At 40.7% G+C, this 24752-nt stretch overlaps 2 protein-coding genes across 2 annotated transcripts in view; one reads left to right on the forward strand and one right to left on the reverse strand.

The window, feature by feature from the left end:
* DOCK7 (dedicator of cytokinesis 7) overlaps positions 1-24752 on the reverse strand; it is a 100453-nt gene that overhangs the window by 37672 nt on the left and 38029 nt on the right. The window contains 9 exon segments of the mRNA XM_009319857.1: positions 490-582; positions 585-667; positions 1581-1745; positions 3051-3282; positions 4051-4137; positions 4412-4513; positions 4712-4850; positions 5683-5753; positions 6332-6449. Of these exon segments, the coding sequence (XP_009318132.1) occupies positions 490-582; positions 585-667; positions 1581-1745; positions 3051-3282; positions 4051-4137; positions 4412-4513; positions 4712-4850; positions 5683-5753; positions 6332-6449 (1090 nt within the window).
* On the forward strand, positions 15218-24232 carry ANGPTL3 (angiopoietin-like 3). The gene is made up of 7 exons (XM_009319820.1): positions 15218-15726; positions 16795-16905; positions 17746-17863; positions 18636-18749; positions 20302-20397; positions 22280-22552; positions 23911-24232. Exons 1-7 carry the CDS (start codon positions 15229-15231, stop codon positions 24090-24092), a joined length of 1392 nt encoding a protein of 463 aa, XP_009318095.1. The 5' UTR covers positions 15218-15228; the 3' UTR covers positions 24093-24232.

Here is a 24752-nt window from a genome sequence, read left to right on the forward strand (position 1 = left end):
CATAAGTAGTAGAGAAAGCATCTGAGCAGCCTTTAGTGCTGAATGCAGAGGAGAAAAGAGCGTTTTGCTTTGGGAGGTAAGAGTGTGATCACAGGGTGGCAAGGTAGGGGATGCAAGGTTTGGGGAGACATAACAGAGCCAATCAGAGGATACAGCTGCTGGCCATGTGAAAAGTGAAGTAGTAAAACCATTCTTGTCCTACTAGTCTTGGGAAGACAAGTCCAGAAGGACTCTTATCCCTAACCACCACACTTGTGGAAGTAACACTGCCAGGATGGTCTCCAACAAGTCAGAGAGATGAGCAACTATTTTCAAGGAGTGGAGTTTCAGTAGTGTTATCAGCAACTGCCAGAAAAAGTCTGAGAAGGGGCCATTAGTAAGGACATCTTTTCACAGGAAAAAAATCACAAGAACTTCCCTGTTATTTCTTTAAAGATTAAATAAAAGATGCTGAAGTTCCTGTAAGACCCTCAGCAGTGCATTACGTACCTTACTGCCAATGATCGAGCGAACTTCATCGTCCGGTGAGGTGGGGGTCCCAGATATATCTGGGTTGCTGTTGCGGAGGCTCCGCGAGCGGGTCGAGTTTTCAAGTTAAGGCTTGCCGGTCGGACAGCAGATCGAGCCATGGTGGCATAATGCACTGATCCCCCTAAGCCACCGGGACCTACGGTGGTGTATGAAAGAACATCCCGTCAGGCCATCAATCAGAGCCTTGATCTCATGCTGCTTTACACCAGCCTGATGCAGCAAACCCTCTGTATAACCAGTAGGTCTGGCCCATAATGAAATCTTCCCTGCCTGGTTCTCCAAGGCAAGCAGCAGAGAGAAAGGGATGCGATTAAAAAGCTATTTTATCTACTGATCTCTGGGAAGCAGGAAGCTCCCTGTGGATTTAGGCAGCCAATGTGAAGTATGTCTTTAGCTAAAGAGATACTTTCCAGACCTCAGACTCGAAAACCACTGAAGAACTGGGCACAGTTTTAAGTACAGAACCTTCCCAACCCCTCTCAGAGGTTTTCCACTCCACACAAAAAGCAAATGCTGTGCACAACAGTCCTTCCAAAGCCTAGTTGTCTGTGGCTCTCATTCACACCGATGCCTCCCCCGTGCAGATATATCCCTTGTTCTCAGCAGGGGTGGAATTAATTTGTTTCCCTCCTGTACCCAGACGTGTTTTCAAGTATTTCACACTCCTTTTCCAGTGTTTCAACTTTTGCTAGAACTGGATAAAAGTACAAAAGTACTAGTGAAGGATACTGGGAAACATGACAGGCCAAGACATTTGCCTAACTTGCTACAGGAAACAAAACTAAAAAAACAGTATTTTGCCATAATTTAGCCTCATGGTCTTTCAGCGGTGACACTGTTATTAAGATCATCAAATAGTTAAATCTCTGACATGGCTAACTGTAATTAAAAACATCTTGTAAATGGCTACACTGGATCATAGAGAAAGTTAATAATAGGGCTTGGCAGGGAACCAGCCATGCAGTTGGAGCTCAAGAGCACCTGCCAGCAAGCAATTTCTGCTTGCTTTTAACAAACTGTGACTTGAAATAAAATGAAAAAAGAGCTACCTGGTGATGGTGAGTTGGGATAGGTATTTGGTAGGCGAAAAACATAATAAATATAGGAAGCAAGAAGGCTGTTTCTGCCATGCTGGTCCTGGTTTCCATCCAAGTTCTTGTGAAGTCTGTTTATGATTGATGCCATCGCTTCAAAAGATGCTTGGCCCAGGTTAACTGAAAGTAATAAGCAAGGAGTTTGTTTTAGACTGCAGAAGTGCCCACGAGCAAATCCTAAATGTGCATTTCATCCACCTTCTAAAGGATAAATGGTGAAGCTTGTTAAGAGTATAGCAAGCATTTCTCATGAAAAACTGAACCTGGTATTTGAACTAGGTCTAATAAACAGCTTGACAGGAAGACAGGTGTTGCAGTGATAAGCTTCCACTTTTATTAATAACACATTTAATGAATTTAGGCCTGATTTCTGGAGTCAGACCAACTTTGGTCATCAACTGCAATGGTAACAAGATCAAGTCTTTGTTTAATTGATGGAAAATATCCTTTGGATATTTATCATACTTTTCTCAGTTAATTATTTTCTCCATTTAAGCCTTAGCCAAAATATAAACTGTATCAAAAAGAACAATTCCATTCTGTTTTGGAAAAAAATCTGTTCTAAAAATGAGCACAGAAATATACACACGGACTGAGGCAGATATTCTAAACAATTTAGGGATGAAGCAGACAGCAGCTGGAGACTGTAAATCTTCGTTTTTTAAAAACTAGACACTAATGTCCTCAATGCTCCACACAGACAAACTAAACTAATACAGAACACTTAAAGAGTGAAAGAGCTTTAAAATATAAAATAAAAATTCAAGCAAAATTCTTCCCCAGAAAGATAACCTTTCTAAAATAAATGACTGCTATTTTTAAAGCAGTCTTAGATACCTATATTCCATCATGTCCAAATTCAAGTTTCCTACAAAAAATCCCAACTGCTATTTTAAATACTAAGGAGCTAATCCTGACTTCCACTTGAGATTTTTTGTACTGCCAGACCTTAGCCCATAACAGGGAGCAAAAGGAAGATTATTCATGCTGACAGTATCAGATCCACAAAAGCTAGAGGAACATACAGCATCTGTATGTTCTTATCTTACCTACTTCAAGATTTTCCAAGGTGACTAGTAAGGTTGAAATTCTTAGTTTCCGAATGTCAGTATGGAGACACCTTAATAGGCTCCAGTGCTAAGAAAATGCTGAGCATCCAACTCATGAAACTCAAGCCCCTTTCTGGTGTCTCAACTTGGACACCAAATTACTAGTCATTCTTGAAAACCTTTGTGTTAAATATTGCTCCTGTGTATATCACCACTGATCTGGATGCCAGCATGTTTTAATTTGAAGATATATGGTATATTAGTGGCACTAAAATAAAGCATAAAAATGGACCTTTTTATTTCTACATAAATATGATAAAATTGGAAGTGTCAAACTTTCAGCTATGCAATTCTCTATAAAACTTAAATAGAATACCTATTTGGCCTGCAATGACAGGAGGTCTTACTACCAGAAGAATCAGTTTGTCAAGCAGGAGATGAAGAAATCGCACTACCGGCTCCAGTTGAGAGGAATTTAAAGCTGAAATGCTGCTCTTCAGTTCATTTTCCAAGTTGTTTTCTATAATTCTCATGTCTCCTATTCGCACAGGGAACATGTGCTCATCCAGAGCATGGACAAGTGCAAAGAACTTGTCAAGGTAAGGGTCCTACACACAAGCAAAAAAACCAACAATCAGCAAGAAGCTCCAAAAGTAACTCCACTTTCTATGGATTTGTACCTCATGGATGGATTTTCTCCCTCATTCTATCTGACCATTTAATCTCACAAAATTAACAGAAACTCAACATCTTTGACAGCTCTGCCCTTATGTCTAATTCAACTGACATCAGCCAATGTTCAGAAGTTGTCAGGGCTAAACTAGAAGACCCGTAGACTGTGTATTTTTAGAAAAACAAACAAAAATGTACTGAAATCATGTTATTATTTACAACACAAATAAAGTACACAAAAAACATCAAATGACATACTGGGAATTAATAGAACTAAAGTTGAAATGATTAGCCAAAATGATTGTCATCTTTCTTTTCAGATAAAAGAAAGCCAGATGAAAAATACATGGAGAAACAAAAGAGGCAGAGGGGAAAAGGAAAAACAAGAAAACATCATATGCCTGGACTGTATGTTAGACCTTAGACCTGTTGCATTAAACACAACAGTCTGAGGTCTGAAAACACTGTTGGCCATTCACCTCCTGTGAATAAAGGCCAAACTGCTCACATTTTTAAGCAGAACTTCTCAAATATACTCACAGCAGAATGTAGAATAACAGGTCTGCTGGCTCAGAACTGAAAATGAGATTGCAATTTCACTACAAGTAATTATTATACTCTTCACAGTATGAACTTTGACAGTGTGTCAACTGTCAAAAGACTATCAAACTCCTTTTATTACAATGACTGCTCTTAACATTCACCTGAGTGTGGAGGGATGAGACAGCAACAACTTCTACGTTGAAAACCCCTTTGTGGTTATCCACCCACTTCATTCCGGGGAGTGGAACCTGCAGGTTAACAGAAAGATGAGTGAGGATGTGTCAAGAAAGCAGAGCTAAGGCACTTCTAATTACAATTGCCATTTCTTTTCATTTTATTGTCAGATCACACACACGTGCCCACACACAAACACACAAACCTGTCTAAACGGTATTTAAGAAATAAATAACCTATGAGTTAAAAATATACATGTGCACACACACATATATATGTACACATACATTCTTTCACTTTTTAACAGAAGTATTCTCCTCCTGATTTTCAGCATGAAGAACAACTCACCTCTGGAGAAAGCACTGAATAAGCCTGTGGTGGTTTTTCCAATGAAACAGGCAGGCAGAACTGACCAGTCTTTAACCGTCCATTTTGAAGCATTGGTATCCACTTTGAGGAGAAGGAATTAACAAAAGAAAAAACAAAAACACACACTTCTTAAAGCTTTCTTGAACTTTGCAGGCTCGACTGTCAAATTCTCAAATTCTACAATGGCGTATGAGTTGACAGCGATGCTAATCAAATTGCAAACAAATGCATTATGAATATATCCTGTGCTGAAAAACATAAAGACTGAAAGACACTCACGGTGTATCCGACTGGAGTCTCCAAGGGAGTGTTTTGTTTTTGTTGGCAACTGACATGGTAGAAAGTAAAAAGCAGGTGGTGGTGATCAGTTAAAGTGGCTGGAAGCTTAATCTTGATTTCCTCATGAAAATCAGGCGATCTGTGCAGAGACCAGACCCTCAACTGAGTCATCAATACAAACAGTGTGGTTTACTATCTTATGCTCAAGACCGAACCCTTTGAGTTAAAGTATCTGGAGGGAAGGAAGTATATGGACTATTCCAAGGGATTAAAGCTTCACTTTCTGATCGCCAAGGACTGGAAAAATTTCATGTATGCATTTACAGTCCGCAAAAAATGAAAGTGGCAGCCCCCTCCTCACACAGGCACTCTGAACTGCGCTGCTCCCCATGAGCAATAAACTCTTGTTTCAAGGTGGAGACTGCCACAACCCCCAACCTACAGGACAGGATTCTCTCTCCGGTACATCTCTCCCCAGTACAGCTACAAAGACAATCAACACATTAAGGCCAGATTCTGCACTCCTTACCCCAGCTGCAATGAAATTATTTTTCAAGACCAAGTACTTCCAATTTGTAACTAAAGTCTAAAAGGCTTCCAGGAAAATCACAAAGCGCATGCTAACATGAGTTTATAACGTAAATCTTCCTGCCTACTAACTTGAAGCTTGTACTTACAGCATCTGCTGAGCTAGGCTACATGCTCAGGATCACAGCCCCTGACACAATGCTCTTGATTTGTGCCAGAGCAAACAAAGACTCCAGCTCCTAGTCATCGCAAAACTCTAACGACAGTATCAACTGACACTGCAGTTGTTTTGAGTGCTATGCAGATAGTCATTGTTAAATAATTAACACTGAGACAGAGTCACTGGTGAGTTTGAGTCACTCCACTTTCACACTGGTAAGACTTCCTTTGGGTGGAATCATACTATGGGGCCATGTCCTTTCATAAGCTGTCATGTGTTTTACCTGTTGTGATATACTACAGCTGTGTATGCTTCTTTGGAAAATTCAGGACAGCTAGATTTGCCAAAGATGACCTGCAAAAAAGAAAAAAAACAAAGAAATCCCACTATAAAACTGTGCCAAGAATTTGTTCCATAAGCCCACAGAGGCAGTTACAGCTCCATTCACGAGTCTGTGCAGCTGTGTACGGTTACATCTGCTTGTTACATGCCCCTTTCACTTATATGCAATGCTGTATTTAGTCGCTGAAGAGTTCACAGTTTTAACAATCCCAGTTACACATGCACACAGATAAGGCTGAAGAACTGATGAATGTAACCACCCCTACGCAGATCTTCACCAAGTGCTGATCACTTCTGGCCCTGAACACAAGTTTAATTATTTGGCATGGAAGCAAAGATGCTATTCCAAACACATGGGTGTCCACTGCAAACATCTCAGGTTAAAATACTAGCTACTACATTGTTACTTTGCAAACTCTATACAAATGTACTCTTTGTTCTGAAAACTGTAATTTTATATTCCCCTGAACTTGTTATTTTGAAATGTATTTCAGCGAGGTTTTCTTTAACTCAGGAATTTTACGACTGCAACGTGTGCTCTGCCTTATCGGCATGCAGCATTCACCCGGAGCAAAAAGTAATTCCCTCACCGGCATAGCATTGCTTGGGTCCTCTCCATACATGAACTGGACTTTTACAGTGATATTCCTGGCAGATCCTTGGCGGTTGGCGAAGTTAAGGCTCTGAGGATAGACATAAAGAAGATTCCTGCAAGAGACAAAGGCAACAAGTGAGCATCTCCGTGTGAGAATGAGAAGGTTCACACCTTTATTAATACTATTATTTAAACCTCTATGGAAACACTCAGAGAGCCAAAGTGAAGGGTTTGACATTTTCCATTAGCCAGATGGTCTTCTCTTCAACGTAAGTGCACACCCATACAAGCGATTTGATAATGACTCCTTATTCTAGACATCAAAAGTCACAATTTTTTAAACTGCCATCATACTTTGAAAGAGTTCCTGTTTATAAGGGTGCTTGAAAAATACATCTAAAATTTACCAGTGATTCTATAATCTAAGAAGCTCAAGTGGAAAGAAAACATATGAATAGAGAAGCACTGAGAAGTGTTTTATTTGTTCAACACAGAGGCGCTGATTCCTGTTTAATACCTTCCTTGTTGTGACTTGTCCTTCCTTTTTTTCTTTCTTTTTTTTAAATAATTTTTTTAAATCCTTACATCATGATGACTTCAGGTTACACCTCTCCTCTGAAAACGGGTTAAACTAAATGGATATCTGCAGCTTCAGCAGATACACAATCTTTGCAATGACTCAGATGGAATGGTGTCTCCAATTCCACACCTGAATACCACGCTTTGGGAAGGATGGGGATCAACTAAAACTCACAGCTGAGAAGCAAAAATAGTTAGCTCTGGAAAACAGCAGGGATGGCCAGACTGAACCAGGAGCGTTTAGTTTAAAGGGAATGGCTGGGGCACAGGTAATGACAACACTCCGAGGTATCTGAAGAACTGCTGCAAAGACCGAAGTAATAAAGTGATCATCACATCCACAGGGAATATGACAGGACGTAATGGGCTGAAATTGCAGCACAGGAGATTTAGGTTAGATGCAAGGGAAAATGTTCTGACTGTAAGGCTAGTTAAGTAGTAGCACAAATTGCCTCGAGAGGGTGTGAAATCTCCATTTTCCAGTAGCTTTTGAGGACAGGTGAGGCAGACACCTGTCCAGATCGGTTTATAGACAACCTCAACCTTCACTGGGGGTGGGGGGGCACATTTTGGAGGCCTCTTCCAGGTCCATTTCTCCAAGTCTATGATTACTTTAAACACAACAGTGACGAGATGCAAAATTCTGCAATATTTTCCATCCTCTTAGCCCTGTTGAGTCCCTGCCAACAAAGTGCAAGTTGAATTCACACATCAGCAAAACTGTCCACTACAAGGCCCCGCCTGCCCTATGAGCAAGTAGTTTATACCACAGAAAGTCCCTTGCATGTTCCTATAAAGACAAAAAAGACAAAAGCCCCTGAACCATTCCACTCAACATACTCAATTATTCAAAGGAAATATACCTTCTTTTGCCCCCAAACAAGTAAAAGTGTATTAATTATTATATGTCTTTAAAAAGTCAGCCTGGAAATCCCCTGTCCATCACGTCCAGCCCTGCACACCAGACCAGCGTCATTCCCCCTCAGACACCCTTGTTCCTACAGCTCCAACAAGAGGGACCAAGGGGGATGGATGCTCACCGCAGGCTACTTGGCAGCCTGATGCTTAGGTGAGAGGTTCATGTCGCTGCCTTGCATCTGCTAGGGAAAAAAGACTGGCGTGTTGCATTTTGCCCAAACACTGAAGCAACCAATTCTGTAACAAGCCCTGGCTTGTAAGGCAGGAGGTAAAAGAGATTCCCCTCCCCTCTGGCCCCCTCTGGGAGCTATTCAGTGAATCTGAACACAATTTGTAAGTAGTTTCCAACTGTTCCTTGTCCCAGAGAGACAAGAGACAACAGATGGGCACAGAAAACTGCAGTGAGGAGCACAGCAGGACAACATTTTAAGCGTAATAAAGCAGCCACTGCAGAGCGCTGGAAATAGATTGAAAACAAAAAGACCCTTTTTTGATTGTCAGGAGGGCAGTGATTTGGTTGCTCAGTGAAGGCACCTGGTGACTTTTTAGATGCCATGGGTAGCCTAAACACCTGCACTGGGCTGGCAGTGGGTCACTCTCCTGGAGGAGCACCTGGAAAGGTGGGCTGCCCTAGGCTGTCTGAAATTGCACTAGATGTCAACGTTTCGGCGAATGAATCCCACCCAAGGACTTGGTTCTGACGGCAACTCCATTTGCTCCCCAATACCCATTGGTGCTCCCATCTGTACAGACACAGGCTAATGCTAGTCCTAAGGAATTCTCTAAGAGCCTCTGAAGAAAAAGGTACCTCCTCCAGGTCAGCACCTATATAGAGCAGTCCAGCAGTATAGCTCCAGAAGGCTACATGGGGCAGCATTATGAAGCCAGACTCTTTTCCACCCCTCCAGGCCGAGGAATATGCTTAGCTGGCACATGGGAATTTCTTCCCTTTCAAGTCCTTCATGGTGAATTAAGTTTTTGAATCCCATCCCCATTGGTCACTTTGCCTAATCAACGCTCTCTTACTATTTCAGAGGGGGCCTGTGCCATTTTTGTGACTCTACTAAATTACTTTGTTCTGGCATGAATACATTTGCTCCTTGATGTTCTGTTTAAAAATGGAAATGGATATGAAAATTTACTCTAAAATGTACATTGCTCATAAAACTTTTATTAAGTATTATTAGTGCTTAAGAGACGGACTTAATGTATTTGTGAAGCCAGGCTACAGGATCCCTATATCAAAGGCACTCTTATGCTTAGGACTGATTTATGCTGAATAGCAGAGATGAGCCTAAACCAAGCTTGCAGTTCTCCTACCACCTCTTCTGCTAGGGCTTGGCCTGCTGGGAGCAAAGGAGACATTTCACCAATTTGATGCCACCCTAGAAAGAGGGTGCTAGAGACCTACAAGCAGACATTACACCTGACATTACATGTCAGGCAGGGCTTTAGCTGCATTCATAACAACAAGCCCTGGAGGAAATGTACAGGTTGCTCCCCTCTTCGTTGCCTTTCAAGCCCTTGTCATGTGAAAGGCTCAGAGGGCAATTATCCTGCATTTCATTAGGAAGAAGCTCATGTTGCTCAGGGGAGTTCAGATGCACAGATCCCACTGTAAGACAGGAGAGTTGGATGCTTGCTCCTGTTCAGGCAGCTTCTCTCCAGAGGGTTTCCTGTTACAGGCATCATCCTTTTGTTGAGAATTTACATATAGAGACAGGAAAAAAATTCCCCTGCTCACAACATCACAATGTGACCACAAATGAAAAATCCTATTTTACCTCACCCTACACAGGTAAAAGCCACAGATCTTCCTGTCTGCCATAAACACAGTTACAGGAGCTATGGAAAGAGACTCACGGCTGAAAAACTGACAGGAACATTATAAATCTCTCGAGGGAACCAATGCCCCTGTCTAACAGCCATCCTGGCAGGCTAACTTCTCAGTTTCTCCTCTGTTACCCTCTTTCCTTTCATTCACTACATCTCAAGTTCTCATCTTATTATTTGTGTGCACAAATACCTGGGCTCAGCAGACTTCGTAGGACACCAGAGGTGTAGCCACTATCCTCTGAAAAAAGTGAAGTAAGACTTCTGTGCAAAGTGATGGTAGAAGCTGCCTCACTGTACGGGTGAGATGATAGGCATCGAAGTTGCTGAGCTTTTAAAAGCAAAGTAAGTGGCATGGCATTTAATGTAGTCTTCAGAAATCAAGAGAGGACAGCCCCAGCCCTGTATTATACACAAGCGGTGGGAAGCAAGAGGAGAGAGCAACTTTCTGGTGGGCCAGACATCGTAGGGAGGTCTCATATCACAGTGTCCAATTCTCTATAGAAGGGATAAAGGGAGGAGAAGGGATCGACCATGAAAATAACACTGCAACACCAACAACCATGCTAAGCATACACTGATTAAACAAAAGGACTGCTAGTCCTTAAGCTTCCAGGTAACAGCTACTTCTTGATGATACTATTCACAGATTTCTATCAATAAAAGTTTCAGCCAGAAGCTTTAAACTCAAGGACTTGTGTCTGGAGCTTTTATATAAATGCTATGCAAAATGTATGCAAAGCTTATACTATTATCTCAAACAGATCTCAGAAGTACTTTTACCTCCATAAAATGAACTGCTGAAGTGCAAAGGCTTCCCAAGCCATGGAAATAATGGCACCAGGCACTCCTCTAAATATTTATATAATGTGATTGCAGCCATTTTGCAAAATCCTTCATAAAGGTATTAAACCATTAAGAGCTGATCCTAACTCTTAGAGGGAATGTCTAACTATTATGAAAATTTCCCTTTTCAGTAAAACCCAGAGACCTTTTTCTTTGCTTTATTCCTACTATAAAAATCATTTAAAGCCCATTTAATAAGGGTCACCCAGGTGCATGAAAGATCTTCAGGATCATGTTTGTTATATACATCTTTTCTTGACTGGGCTAACAGCTCTCAGAGGGAGGATTCCCCTTAGAGTTTCTACAGCCCCTGAATCTTACGGTTTATTCATACCAGAAGGTTTTCTACCCTCTGCTTTCCAGTGTCCTGCTTTTCTTATGGACTCTGTGACTGTTGTGACATCTAAGGGTGGTATTTTGTAGTGATCTTATCACTGCTTGACTTTATTGGCACCGGCGTTAATATGGAAACGTGCTTGGCAGCCACTTGTGCTTTTTTAATATTTGACCTCAGAGCATTTTGACTGCCTTTTCCATTTGAAAAACAAACCTTTCTAAAGGGTAGTGTCACGTCTGAGCAGTGCCCTGGCACAAGCAAGCTCCTGTAGCTTGCTGAATTACCATGCGTCAGCTGAGGTGCGACAACTGCGGCACAGGAATGGGCAGCGCACGGCAACACGCAGGAACTTCTCAAGCTGCAGAAATCTGGTAAAATGTCTGATCTCCAGGTTATTGCTACTTCTTGAGAAACTCCCTATGTTTTTCTGAAGACTAAGCCAAGAATAAACATTTTTGGGGGTGATAGGGTTAGGAAGAATTCAAAACTATTTAAAGCAAAACTGAGAAAGACTTCTTGTAAGAAATAGCTAAAACAACAGAAAATGATTCCTTTGAAACCCCGTAAAACCAAAGCCACTCAAGTACTTTGAAGTGGATTGCCGAAAGTCTATACCTTTTTTTTTTTTTTTCAATTTTGCAACCAGTTCTTCAAGTTTTGCAGCCCAAAATCTCTGTGTCAGATGCCAGAGGCTGGACTTTTTTCCCTATTACAGAGCAGTGTCAGGCCCAGATAACAAATCCTTCAAAAGCACATGCTTATCTTGCTTTTTTAAACACTGGAAGTGTTTAATAGGGTTATCAGGTATGATGTATCTTGGTCTACCATTCAAAGCAAAAACTATCAAATCTTTCAGAGTTAAAGTGTTAAGAACCCTAACAACTTCCCACAAAGGTACAACGTAAGTGCCGTAAGTGTCATCCAGATCCTGCATGTGCTTTTTTTTTTCCACTCATTTAAACAGCTCTTCATACATTTCCATTGATATTACCAAACATTTCCATTGATATTACCAAACGAGAAAACGCTGCAGGAATGATGACTCAATCCAAACCCTCCAGGCTGACCACTGTCCCATGAATAACCCTAATTGCTCTAACACTTTTTCTCACTGATTTTTAGTAGGGTTGAGTAAATACTGATTTGATGAGTTTCTTTAGAAACTAATCTTAAAAAACTGCACATTTTAATAAGGCATGATAGCCTTCTACTGAACAGCTTCTCATAGACTAGAACCTCATGGACATCCCTGGTGAAAGCAATCAACTTTGTCAAAGCTAGATCTCTGGAATAAAGCCCTATGCCATGCAGATCAGATAATTAATCATGATAAACACTCATTATCGCAATAAAATTAAGAATGAATGTAATGATTACCATTTGAGCCCTACTTACTAGACTTTTACATGTGGAGTTAAAATAAAGGCAGAAGCAGAAAGATTAAATGATGTTTTATTTTAGCAAAAGTCCCTGTTCAATTCTGTGTCTCTGTGTAGACTGAGCTTCCCAACTGCATCACTAGAATATTTTTACTTTGCTCTGCCTGGTGATACACCTACACAGCCCAAGTGCAATAAAGCCGAGAAGCACCTGATTTAGGAATACAGCAGACTCCCCACTGGCCAAAGCCAATGTAATACTTATCCGTTGAATAAGCAGCACCAACCATAATAAACCTGACTCTAAACTCCCAACACAGAATAACACATTTTTCAACCTGTGAGATGCTCCAGTGGAATCACTGTTGGTCTTGGGTTGTGGAGTGCTCTATCTCTAAGCATCAGAGAAGAAACAAATGCACAGTCCTAACTCCCTCTCATTTCTCTGCACAAAACAACTTTGCTCCCACTGCTTACGTGGAGATCTGACAGTGGCATGAGCTCTATGACACAGCAAGAAGTCTTAGCACTTTGCTCACTCTTGGCTGCTTGTTTACATCCTGAATGTGTTCAACCAGTCAGTCTCCAACGAGTGACCTGTGTTACTTTAGAAAAGAACGGGCCATCATGTTTTCATCAATGCACCAAATATTCTGCGCAAAATAAATGATCGGCAAGTGAATGGATGTACAGGAGCAATAACAAACAGCCCATAACCAAATTCCTCACTTGCCTATAGCCTTCCAGGCTCAAATGAGTAATTAAGCAAATAACCCTTCTCCACCACGTTACATGTACCAACAGTGAGCAGATACAGCCCAGTCTCAGCTGGCCTGGCTCAGTTAACTGTGGCTTTACAAGAGTTGTCAACAGACAACCAGACAGGCATTTAGTTGGTAAGAGCCATTCTTTCTGCATCTTACACGAGTGCATTTCTGACCTGATTTAATGCAAGCTGCACAGAACTGAACAGAACTAGGCGAGCATTGTGGTATCTGCATGAGCCTGCATGTATCTCGGGCCTCTTCATAGCCCTTCTGTCTGTCCTGAAAGGCAAAAGGACTGTCCAGTTAAAGTATCTGAAGAGACAGTTAACAACAAACTGCAATTCAAATGAAGCAAAGGCTGCTCTGATCCTTGGCAGCACTACGCGCCAGGGCACAGAGCTGTCCTTGCCCAGCCATTCCCTGACTCTTTGCACGGTGCAGCCAGAGCTGAGACGTCAGGCCAGAATCCTCAAAACTCTCAGTGTTCAGGGATTTTTAAATCGTTACTTTTCTGCTTTGTTCAAGTGTTTTAAAATTATGCTTGAGAGACAATTCCTGATTGGTCACAGCCTTTATGATGCTGTGAATTCACAAATATCTGAAATAGAGCAGAAAAAGGAAACTCTTACTTATCCCTTTGCCTTCACAGGTTTGTTCCCTATGAGACAATTCTCGGTATTTGGTCTCAGCAGTGTACAAGGATGAGGACCTTCAAGACTGTCTGCTGCAGTGGGACACCTTGCAAGATGAGAAATTACTGGGTTGCTTTTTTATGGGACAGAACTGCACCTTTAGGTTGTGAGAATGCAGTGCTGCTTCCTGGTATAGAATAGTGATTATTGTTTGTATTTAAAGATAATTCCTACATTTGCTTCCACTCTATGCCAGCAGATTCTCTTTGAATGAATCCCCATTCCTCCCAGTGCTGGGCCTGATGATCCACATGCTCCTGCTGTTTTTCTATACTTTGTGCAGATACTCCAGTAAGTCTGATCCAAATCATACTGGTACAAAATACTCTCCACCAATTAATTTGAGACCTAAAATACTTTCATGTTATTTAATTATGGGTGGGGAGGTTACCTGCATATTATCAACCCTTCATCACACAGGAAGTTCAACGTATGAGATAACAACTTCATTTTTAAAAATAATTTTTCTATTGATGCTTCATACCATACGTGCATATGTACATGAAGCACAACAACAAAAAGTCCAGGGGAAAAATTACTAAACATACAAGAATCTAGCAAAAACCTGAAAATTCTCCAAAGTCAGACTACATTATGCATGGATTGATTTTGATTTCTTGGATTGCTATGAGTAATTCCAGAAAGAAAAATACCTTTCATTCATACTGCAATACTACTCAAAAAACATACATGCTTCCATGCAGAGACCCACTGCAGAACAGGACATTTATTTCAGAGCACTTGTAGACTTGCTTTATGTAGTGTGAATCTTAAACAGTAAGAAGGATGGTAAGGTGAGAAATGTAAGTGAGGCATTATTTATCTCACCCACTTCTGGAAAGCAGCTCTTAAAAAATAAGTTTTATATGGTGTAAATTACTGCACAAACCTTAACATAGTAGAATAACATCCAGGCAATCTCTGGACCTAATTCCCTCTTTCTCACTTAATCTGAACTAGATGACAAGTAAATCCACTGCAGCACAATGAGTTACATCAGAAAATGGTACAAGATGAGAATTAAGTTGTGTGAATCATCTGGGAATATTTTACCCTTCCATAGCTTATCAAGGAGCTGCACAACCTGAAATACAGCATCCAGTGCTCTTAAGTATGGTAAACCCTTTTATACTCCTGAGGCAATAAAAGGAATCATACAACACAAACAAGAAGCAATTTAGGCCCTTACCAAGATTATGACCCAAAATTAATCTATTAAAAAGCGTTGTGTGAAGAACATTATGTCATCAATAACATTTTATAACAGAAGGTCTGGCAGGTGGAAAAGTTCAGAACCAGTTTAATCAGCAACATGCCCATCTCTCAGTTTTATCTTCCCAGATATCAACCTACATTCGAGAGGGGTTACATTCGTTCAAAAACACGCAGTTTAATGATCAACTCGTTGGTCTGCCTCTTCTATAATGAAGACGAGTATAAATAGACCAAATTCTTCAACTCAGAACAGTCACACAGCAAAAACTGTCAGTAGGAAAAGTCTCTGCATCCTGAACAACCAAAGAGTATCAGGAGCAGAAAACATGAAAAACATTCTAGTGTTTCTATTCATTGCCCCACTTGCTCTTTCAGCTACAGCTGAGAAGGATCATTCCTCCTTTGATTCTGCTGCATCTCCTGAGACAAAGTCAAGATTTGCCATGTTAGATGATGTACGAATCTTAGCCAATGGACTCCTCCAGCTTGGGCACGGTCTTAAAGACTTTGTTCATAAGACAAAGGGGCAGATGAATGACATCTTTCAAAAACTTTACATTTTTGATAGGTCCTTTTATGAGCTCTCACTGCAAACTAGTGAAATCAAAGAAGAAGAAGAACAGCTCAGACAAACTACGGCCAGACTGCAAATCAACAATGAAGAGATAAAGAATCTCTCACAGGAGATGAATTCAAAGATTGAAGACCTCATACAAAACAAAATCCAGCTGCAAGAGAAAGTATGGGGACTGGAAGACAAAGTCACTAAACTGGCCATTATCCAGCCTTCAATACAAGAGACAAAAGAAATTTCTTCACTCAAAGTAAGTAGACTTGTGAAAGCCCCTGACACACAAAGCCAAAGTAAATTGTAATATTATTGGTAGTTATGCAACAGAAGCTCATGTCTTCCCTTCATCTTTACTGTAGTACTACTGTGTATTTTGAGATATAAATCACTATGATAATCTTAAAAGAATCAGTGTCTTAATCTGACATATTATTTTGCAGTAAAATGCCCTAGTGAAATCAGTGAGAAAATTGTGAAATTATAAGGCTCTGTATCTTTTTCACTATTTTTTTGCAAATCAGTTTTAAGAAATTCTGTAGTAATAATGATAAAAAAATTTGCAGTCAGGAAAATGATGTGATTACCAAGCCCATAGGTTTGTATGTCATCAGCTCATTACAAATCAATGCACTAGGAACTGCCTGCTCAGTGTAAAACCAGGAAGTTTAAAACTTAAAGAGGGACATCTGTAGGACCAAAGAACCTTGCAAGTGTTAATAGACTTCATGTCAATGCATGCAAGCATTTGGGTGGTTATAAGGTTTCCTATGGAAAAGGAAGTATTAACTGTATTTTGCAGAAGCATAAAAAGGCTAAGCAACTTGTGTGAGAAAATACTGGATATTCGTGTCAAAGCAGAAAGATGAATCCAGACCTCCCAAATCCCAAGCTAACACCCTGAATGCTGGGAACGGTTCCCTTTTTTGATCAGTGGCATATATCTAGTTCAAATCAAGGGCCAACTTCACAGAACATAATTGTTCTGGACATGAAAATGGAAGGAAAATAACAACAACAAAAAAGGTCTACAAAGCTGCCAGTAGTTTGTCTCAAAAAAAAAATGGGTGTTCACTTCAGAAATGGGTGTTCATTTCAGAAATGGGTGTTCCTTTCAGAAAAAACGGGTGTTCACTTTCTTTCTTTCCAGAAAGAAATTCAACCTTTCAGAGGCAAAGCAGGCAACCCTTTGGAAAAGGAAAGGCAATGTTAAATAGTTCGTGCCTCTCAAAACTGGCCCCGAGACAAGAGTTATGGAGGCAGTGACACTGTGAAGGTCTGCTGCTTCTAACCACGACCCTCCTCCCTCCCTTCTTGTCCTCAGGCTTTTGTGGAGCAGCAGGACAACCACATCAAGCAGCTTCTCAAAATTGTAGAGGACCAGCATGTGCAACTCGACAGACAGCACAATCAAATAATGGAGCTGGAGGACAAGGTACAGGAACCATCTCTATTTCTCTTTTCAGAATTTGTCATCTCTCATAACACTGAAAGAGTCAATGGCCCAACCGTTCATTTGGGTCAGCCATCCCTCTTGTTCACAGTTTGGGGGTGCAGAGGAGGGTATTAACAATTTCGACTGCAAACAGGTACCTTTATGGGTGAGAGACTGCTGTGCTGCCAGGCAGGGGGCTATGGCCAGGGCACACAATGACCAAGAACACAGCTTTGAAATATTGTCTATCAATACCAGGCTGCTGTATTTTCTGACTGCTAAGTTCCTTTTTTTTCCTCTTATTATCTATCATATTATTGTTCTTCCATTGGTCTTCTAAGTATCATTACTTTCTATCTCTTTCTTCTTTTCCAATATTCAGTCCAATAGGGAGCCATGTTCTGCAGTTCAACATGTGTCACCGTAACGCCGGGTATAACTGACATGCTCATATTTAATTTATTCCTAAGAGGAGGCTATAAAAGGAAAACACATTTCAGCCTAAGGAACTGTGGGTTCTGTGCTCTTTAGATGTTGATATTATTTGTCTAAGTGATGCCACCTGAGGAAATAAGTTAAATCTGTTTGCCCCTTGTGAGAATGGGTCATTTACTTGCCTCATGAATCCTACCTTGTTTGAGCAACGGCACAGCTGACATTCATGCAACTGAAATCCACCAGTGCAGTTCTAAAGTTATTTTTATGTTGTAAATTGGGTACTCTAAAGGATTACATTCACAAGAAAAATTATTCTCTGCATGACATTGTTCAGCTTGATACATGAATCTCATCATTTCAGAGCCTTGGGAAATTAACAGTCTGTAATTACGGTTCTTTTAGCTAAACCACATAGAGCTCCAGGAACTCGCAGAGAACTCCTTCACGGAGGAGCAAACAGAACCAGAGGCCATCCCCTTTCCTGTGCACAACGCCACAGCTGTAATATACAAATCTGATGGTGAGACTTTATCTCTTAGACATGACTATACAATACATTGCATTTGCAGTATTCTCTGTGAAAGTTTTGCATTGGTTTTTAATAGTCAAAGACTAAAAGCAAAAGACTTATGTTATATACAGTGCTGTGGGAAGGAGCTGGATTTCCTGCTTTGGAAAATGTCATCATCTATTTAGCCCCACTATACATGCACTTATTTCTAGGGTGACATACAGAAACAACGTCCAATAATGCAGTAATCCTGTCCTCAACCTTCAGCCTCCATTCACCCCATGTAAACACATGCTGTGACCGTCCTTTTACTGACACTTCTGATGTTGCCGATACCTGTCTTGGAGAGTATGAACAGAGAACTAATTTACATCACACTGGCTAATTCTAAGATTTGGAAGAGCTTTCTTTAAAGCTGAGAGGCATTTTCGAGCTGCAGCTATGGGAACAGTTTTTATTGGGAACTTTACAAGGGGTAGGAAAGTCCATTTGCCAGACTCTAGTCTTAGGCCTTACAAACTTTCCAAAATTATCTAAATTGAAACCTTGCCTAACTTAAAAAATACAGGTGGTCCAACCTACATACAACTTGGCAGCTGTACTACCAAGCCCAAAGCAGTTTGTCCATTTCATGACATTTATTGTAAAATAAAATTACCAAAAAGATTGTTCTAGTTTTTGTTTTGGCTCTATCCCATATAGAAATTCAAGTTACAAAGCTGGATTAAAACTTACTACATCCAAAACAGGATTTGTAATTGTCTGCTGTTTCCTTTCCTAGGTGCCGCTCCTGACTGCACTGCTCTTTCTAACAGCGGCATTCGGTCCAGTGGTGTTTACACTATTAAGCCCAATGGCTCAGAAGCTTTCGATGTCTACTGTGAAATGAAATTTGGTAAGACAGCTGTGCTAGCAACAGCCTAATTTTCACATAAGTAGTTTCCTAAGCCAAAAAACTGTGTCTCATCCCAAAGTACACAAAAACTTACCATGGTTTATGTATCCTCTTGACTTCTCTTACTGTTCTGTCTGTGCTCTGAACTCAGGTTTCCTATATCCTGAAGTCTCCTTAACACTGCTTTCATTCTTTACTCACCTCTTGTTTATACCAAGGAAAGGACTTTCAATCATGTGACATAAATTAAGTATATTAAAAAAACCAAGCCCCTTTAGCTATAGAGAATGAAAATGGCAATTATATATGCCACTATACTGCAACCATGAATAACTTTTCCAAATGAAAGCAAACAGTAAATACCTTAGTAAAATTTTGTTTCATTAACAAGGGTTATTGCTTGAGACTTAGATATACCAAACTAACCTGAAGGGGTGGGTCCTGGAGACAGGATTCCCCATATCATGTTTGGGTGAGTCAGTAGCTATGTATCATATAGGTCCAGCAATGTCACAGACCAGAATGCACAGCATCTACGCAAGCTCTATCTTTGTAAGAAACCCATTTGTCTGTTCCTTTTGCCACTACCCAGAGATCACATATTGTTTGGCCAGTTCACTGTTCCCTGTTTTTTTCACCCTGCAACGCATCATCCTGCAGTGCTGTTCTGTGCGTGTCCTGCCCAGCTTCCTTGCACGGTCCCTTTGCCACAGCTACCCGGAGAGCCTGGGAACACGCTGATGCAAACGTGGCAGGGCTGTGTGATTTGTTTGGATGTGTAAACAGAGCAGCATGGGGTTGCCCTGTGCAAAAAGCTCCTTTGCTTACACTTGTTGAAACTAGTTAAACGAGGGTGTCATGACCTGGTCAGGACAAAGACCCCACTGCAGCCCAAGCATGGACACAGCCTCCAACACTTCATACCTTCTGTGAAGTTGCATTCCCAGCAGTCAAGCACTATCAGTAGAGGGAGTCTGACAAGCTGATCAAATGTCTGGAACATTTCTTATCTCTTTTTAATCATTTTCTCTATGTTTGTGTGTCTCAGCCCTCATAAACAAAGGAAACCCAGTTAAGGCAGCGTAACAAAATAAGTCCAGTGAGCTGAGTCACCGCAAGTGTGGCAGAGGACACTCGAACAGCCCCGTGTTCTGTTCAGCTGTGCTCACTTAAATTTCTTTCATGAAGATTTAGGCTAACGCATTCTACCTCAAAATTGGAGCACCCAAGAGCACACTCATGGACAATTAACAAGGCCAAGGCCAAGATGAATTGAGCATCTGCTCTCTGTACAGCCAAGAGGCTTTATAGCTCAGTACATGTGCACTCAGGTCTGTTGCAAAATGAAGAGTAAGTGGGATTCATATGGAGCCACCTTCACTGCAAACCTATTTTCTTCTTCACTGCAGTGGAGAGCAAGCTCACATAAGGGCAGCCACAGCAGTGCAGTCTGTAGGTCAGCGGCTGACAGTCTCACTTACTTTCTATCTTCTCTCTAGTGTTTTAAGCACTTAAGCCAGGCTTGTGACTTATTTCCTTTTCACATTCACAGGCAGCTCCTGGACTGTAATCCAGAACAGAGTGGATGGATCACTAGATTTCAACCAAACCTGGGATGCCTATGCAAACGGTTTTGGTGAACTCAATGGTAAAAACACTTTTTTTGTGCCTTTTCTTTGTATCAGTTGATTTGAGAAGCTGAATCTTCTTAATTAAAGGTGTTCACATGAGAGCAGACAAAATCTGCAATCAAATCTGAACAGCTTACCTAATTAGTAGAACACCAGAAAGTGCTTACCAGAAAATGTAACTCAGTAAAGTTCTCAAAGACACACCTTCAAATGTGTGTTTAGAAACTTTTGCTGAATCAAGGCCAGAATGCTTTAAATGCTATTTTAATTATTGAGATTTTACTACTCATAAAAGCACCCCCCCAAAAGCCTTTAAAGTATGCACCTAAATGCAAAACCTCACCAGGTTGCTCTCACTACCTGCTCTCAAACTTTCTGCAATGATGTTTCCCTTAAAACTGCCACACTAATTTTTCCAACCTCAAGACAGCCCGAGGCTGCATGTGCTCCCCTGCACAAACACCTCCGGCTTCCTGGCCCAGTGGCCAATCCCCTCCATGGCTGGATAGGGTGAGGAAACACCCACGTTCCCCTGTTAATCATCAACTCCAAAGAATTTGTAGCACCAAGTGCTGCCCAACAGCCTCCCCATCCAGAAGATTTTCCCCATTTTTCTCATACAATGAGATGACTCTACTTTTGTTTAGAAAATATTTTGACTTTCTAGGCACAGCACAGATCAAAACCTCACCAATGTGGGCAGCAATATTGACTTACTTCCACCTCTTCTACAATGAAGAGCTGCTATATCTCAACCATTCCCACATTTTGGGACAGTAGCTCACAACTGAGGTAGACTTTTACCTGTATAGTTTGATCATATTGAATGCTACAGTTGCTCCTTGATTAGTCTCCGATTCCCATATACTAAACCAACATGAAGCCACATCTTTTCAGTGTCAGAAAGATTTTGCAGAGGATCCCATCACTCTCAGCTATGTCCTACTCAGTTCTGTGCTGCATATTCTAAGGTGATAAAATATAACAGGCTACTGCTCCTTACCTGTAAATTTTGGGAGTATTTTACTCAACCATCTTGTCTTCTATTGCTTAAAATGCCACCTCCATGTATGGCACTCACATTCAGCTACACTATTTCTACGCGTGGCAGTTACCTATTGTGTACCGATACCAGCGGCACTGATAATAAGCTACTTAATGAATATAATTTATGAAACTAATTAAACTAATTATCAAGAATTCTAGCAGAAGAAAAATACTCAAGTTAAATTCACTTTGTACACAAGGGTATGGAAACTTCAGTTTAGTTCTGCAGCTCCTTCCTTAAAAAATACAACAATTGCAATTAGGTTTTATGTATGTCACTTGCTTCATTTGTCACACAGTTCCAATTATGCATGTTTTAAATGTCTTGAGCTCCCTACCAGAGTTTCACAAGAGGTGGGAAAGTTAAGAGAGAAGCTCCAGTTCATTTATATCTCTTGCTTTTATTGATCATTGGTGTGCAATTAAGAAGAGGTAAACGAAAAGAATGTAGCAGGAGACCTCTGAAAAGATCAACAGTCCCCAAGACTCATATTATTGATTTAATTAAAGCAATGAATAAATCCTTTTAAATACTATATTTTCACACATACGACTCGCAGGTTATCTGTAAAAACAAATTCAATAGCAGTGTGAGCAATACAGGGTTTTAGGGAAAGTTTATCACATAACTCCCTCCCCACTAACTCTCTGTCTGGTGACTTCTGTCCCCTAATCCTCACCTCTGACATCTCTTGATTCTGACATTGCTCAGCTTATTTGAACACATATTTTCAAATACTGATATTTTAAAGGTGAATGAGCTATCTGAGGTATGGGTCAGAGATCTGAAAAACATGGTAGGTGTTTTCATGCCTAGTTCCATATCAACAGCATCTATTTACAATTTTGCAGAGGAATTCTGGCTAGGCCTGAATAAGACCTACTCCATTACTAAACAAGGGGACTACATCTTACGGATTGAGCTGCAGGACTGGAAAGATAATAAACGTTACATCGAGTATGCGTTCAGCTTGGGAGGCCCTGAAACAGACTACACTCTCCAGCTTTCACGAATCTCTGGGAGCATCCCCAATGCACTGCCGGAGCAGACAGAACTGCGGTTCTCAACTGCAGACCGTGACGTGGACATAATGAATGACTTCAACTGTCCAGAAAACTACCTAGGTATCAGTACGCTGGGATTATTACCATGGCAGTTTCTTTGTTACATGAAGGATGATAGTATGCTTTAGTGGGTAGTTACTGATATTAGCCTGGCTTTAGCTACAGAAAAGAGAGGGTAGCAGCATCTTTCTGCTTGCAGGAAAGGGCAGAAGATGTTTTTTGTTGGCAGATAGCAGGGTCCTACAACGAGGCATCACCTTTCTATTTTATAGACAGGTAAAACTAAAGCATAGCGAGGCTGTGCAAACGACCGACATCAGAAACAGAACTAGCAGCACAGGTTGAAATAAAACCCCAGGATGAGATTTTGAGCTATGAAGTAAAAGGCAGTTCTTTCTCTGATGCCTGCTCTGGTGTGGCAGCCCTAGGTTGGATTGTTTAATTCCTCCTTGCAAAAAAAGAGAAGACAAACTGACTCTTAACTCCATTTTGACTACAAACCAAAGGTTAAGAATGACGGTGAGTTTCCATTCAAAGGGAGATTTTAGCTGTTTGTCAAGTATACATGCTATAATCACTCTCTAAAGGGCGAGAGATGCAAGGCTGAAGACATATTTCTCCTTGAAGATAATTTGGTTAAAGGATTCCTAATTCTTTGATTTTATGAAGCTTTTATGTTTTGCCAGTTTATAGCAAAAAGCAAACAATTGAAAAAGCAATTAATGATTAAACCATAGGATACAGAATTGCCCTCCAGACACCTGCTTCATGCAACGAACATTTTGTACATCATTCTAGGCTTGAAAATTGTTAATGTCTGAAACAATGCTGAGAGTGTTCCTCAGTTCTAGTGACCATAAAGCAGATGGCCAATGACTTCTGAAGTGCTAAACTTTCATTTTTAGCACAGAGTCATTGCCAGTCCTTTGACAGCAGAACTGGGCTTACAATTTAAGCTCATGGTTAAGGACACCAGCCAATAAAAAAGAGAATTTGTTTACTAAAGGCTCTTCAGCCTCCTGTAGATGCAGAGATTTAACTATTTGTACCTGAGAAAAACATCAGCAAATCAGAAAGTCAGTTGTAGAGGGTCATGGGAAACATGAAAGTGTGGAGCTAACTTTGTAAGTGTCCCAATTCAGTGGCAGCATTTGTGTGTGCAGTTTTCTACGCACCACTTCTTTTATGTGAAGCAGACAATAATGGGGAGCCCAACTTCTTTGTATTTGCCCTCAACTTCCAAGTGTAAGTGGGTATATGTACAAGCACCATTTCATTTGGGTACACTGGGTAATTGTCACTTTTGCTGGAACTGGTCTAAAGATTTATGTTGCAAACAGGAGCTGTCTCTTCAGAAACTGAGCACAGTATGTTTGGGTACAACTGACAGTAACTGACATTACAATATTTTTCCCTAGGAGGCTGGTGGCACAGCGAATGTGAGGAAACCAATCTTAACGGGAAATACGTCGCACCAAGGTCAAGAGGAAGACTAGACAGAAGAAAAGGCTTATACTGGAAGCCTAAGAAAGGAAGATACTACTTGCTCAAGTCAACCAAAATAATGATATACCCAACAGATTTAAAAAGTTTTGACTGAATGCTCAACCTGATGCATTTTAATTCAGAACATATACACTGAACATTACTACATCAAAGTTCATGTTATGTTTAATAACAGATGCATGTCTAAATCCATACACTGTATGGTGTATTCTCCAATATATAAACTCTGAGGCATTTGCGATGGTCTTACAGTATGTTTGGTGAGTATTCTCATTCGCCCTAGCCCCAGTGTCAATGTGCTGTAACTTATGTGGAGCTTTTACTTCCCCAGGATGAAACTCTAATGCCTAGGAATCAGCGGCCTATTCATGTGTTAGGTAGTATTGCTTGGGGGAATGGGTTTTCAGGCTGTTGCATTCGTTTCTGGATTGTGTAGTAGGGAACACAAAAAGTGTTTCAGTAAACAAAGGACTGGCAAAATGCTACAGAAGATATTTAGGTATTAATCTATAGGGAAAAAAAGAAATTTTGTTTCATAAAGTAACTAATTTGATGTTTCATTCATGTTATTGTGGAATGTTTCTATGAGCAAATGAAAGATGGGTAATTCCCCATTTTAGGGTTCTGTGTATTTCCAGACGAATTTTCAGCAGGGCAGCTCAGGCCAATCTTCGCTGAAGCACTGTACTCATGCAGCTCTAGATGTGTACACACACATCAAGTAAGCCACAGCACAGATAATCTTTGAGATACC

This window comes from Pygoscelis adeliae, unplaced genomic scaffold (genome assembly GCF_000699105.1).
Source record: "Pygoscelis adeliae isolate BGI_AS28 unplaced genomic scaffold, ASM69910v1 Scaffold181, whole genome shotgun sequence".
Taxonomy (NCBI): Eukaryota; Metazoa; Chordata; class Aves; order Sphenisciformes; family Spheniscidae; genus Pygoscelis; species Pygoscelis adeliae.

Excerpts from the sequence above, each read along its gene's own strand:
- ANGPTL3 (XM_009319820.1), top strand. The coding sequence starts at position 15,229 with ATGAAAAACATTCTAGTGTTTCTATTCATTGCCCCACTTGCTCTTTCA. Across the intron at positions 15,727-16,794 it reads AAGAAATTTCTTCACTCAAA|GCTTTTGTGGAGCAGCAGGA; the intron begins GTAAGTAGACTT and ends TCTTGTCCTCAG. Across the intron at positions 18,750-20,301 it reads CTACTGTGAAATGAAATTTG|GCAGCTCCTGGACTGTAATC; the intron begins GTAAGACAGCTG and ends TCACATTCACAG.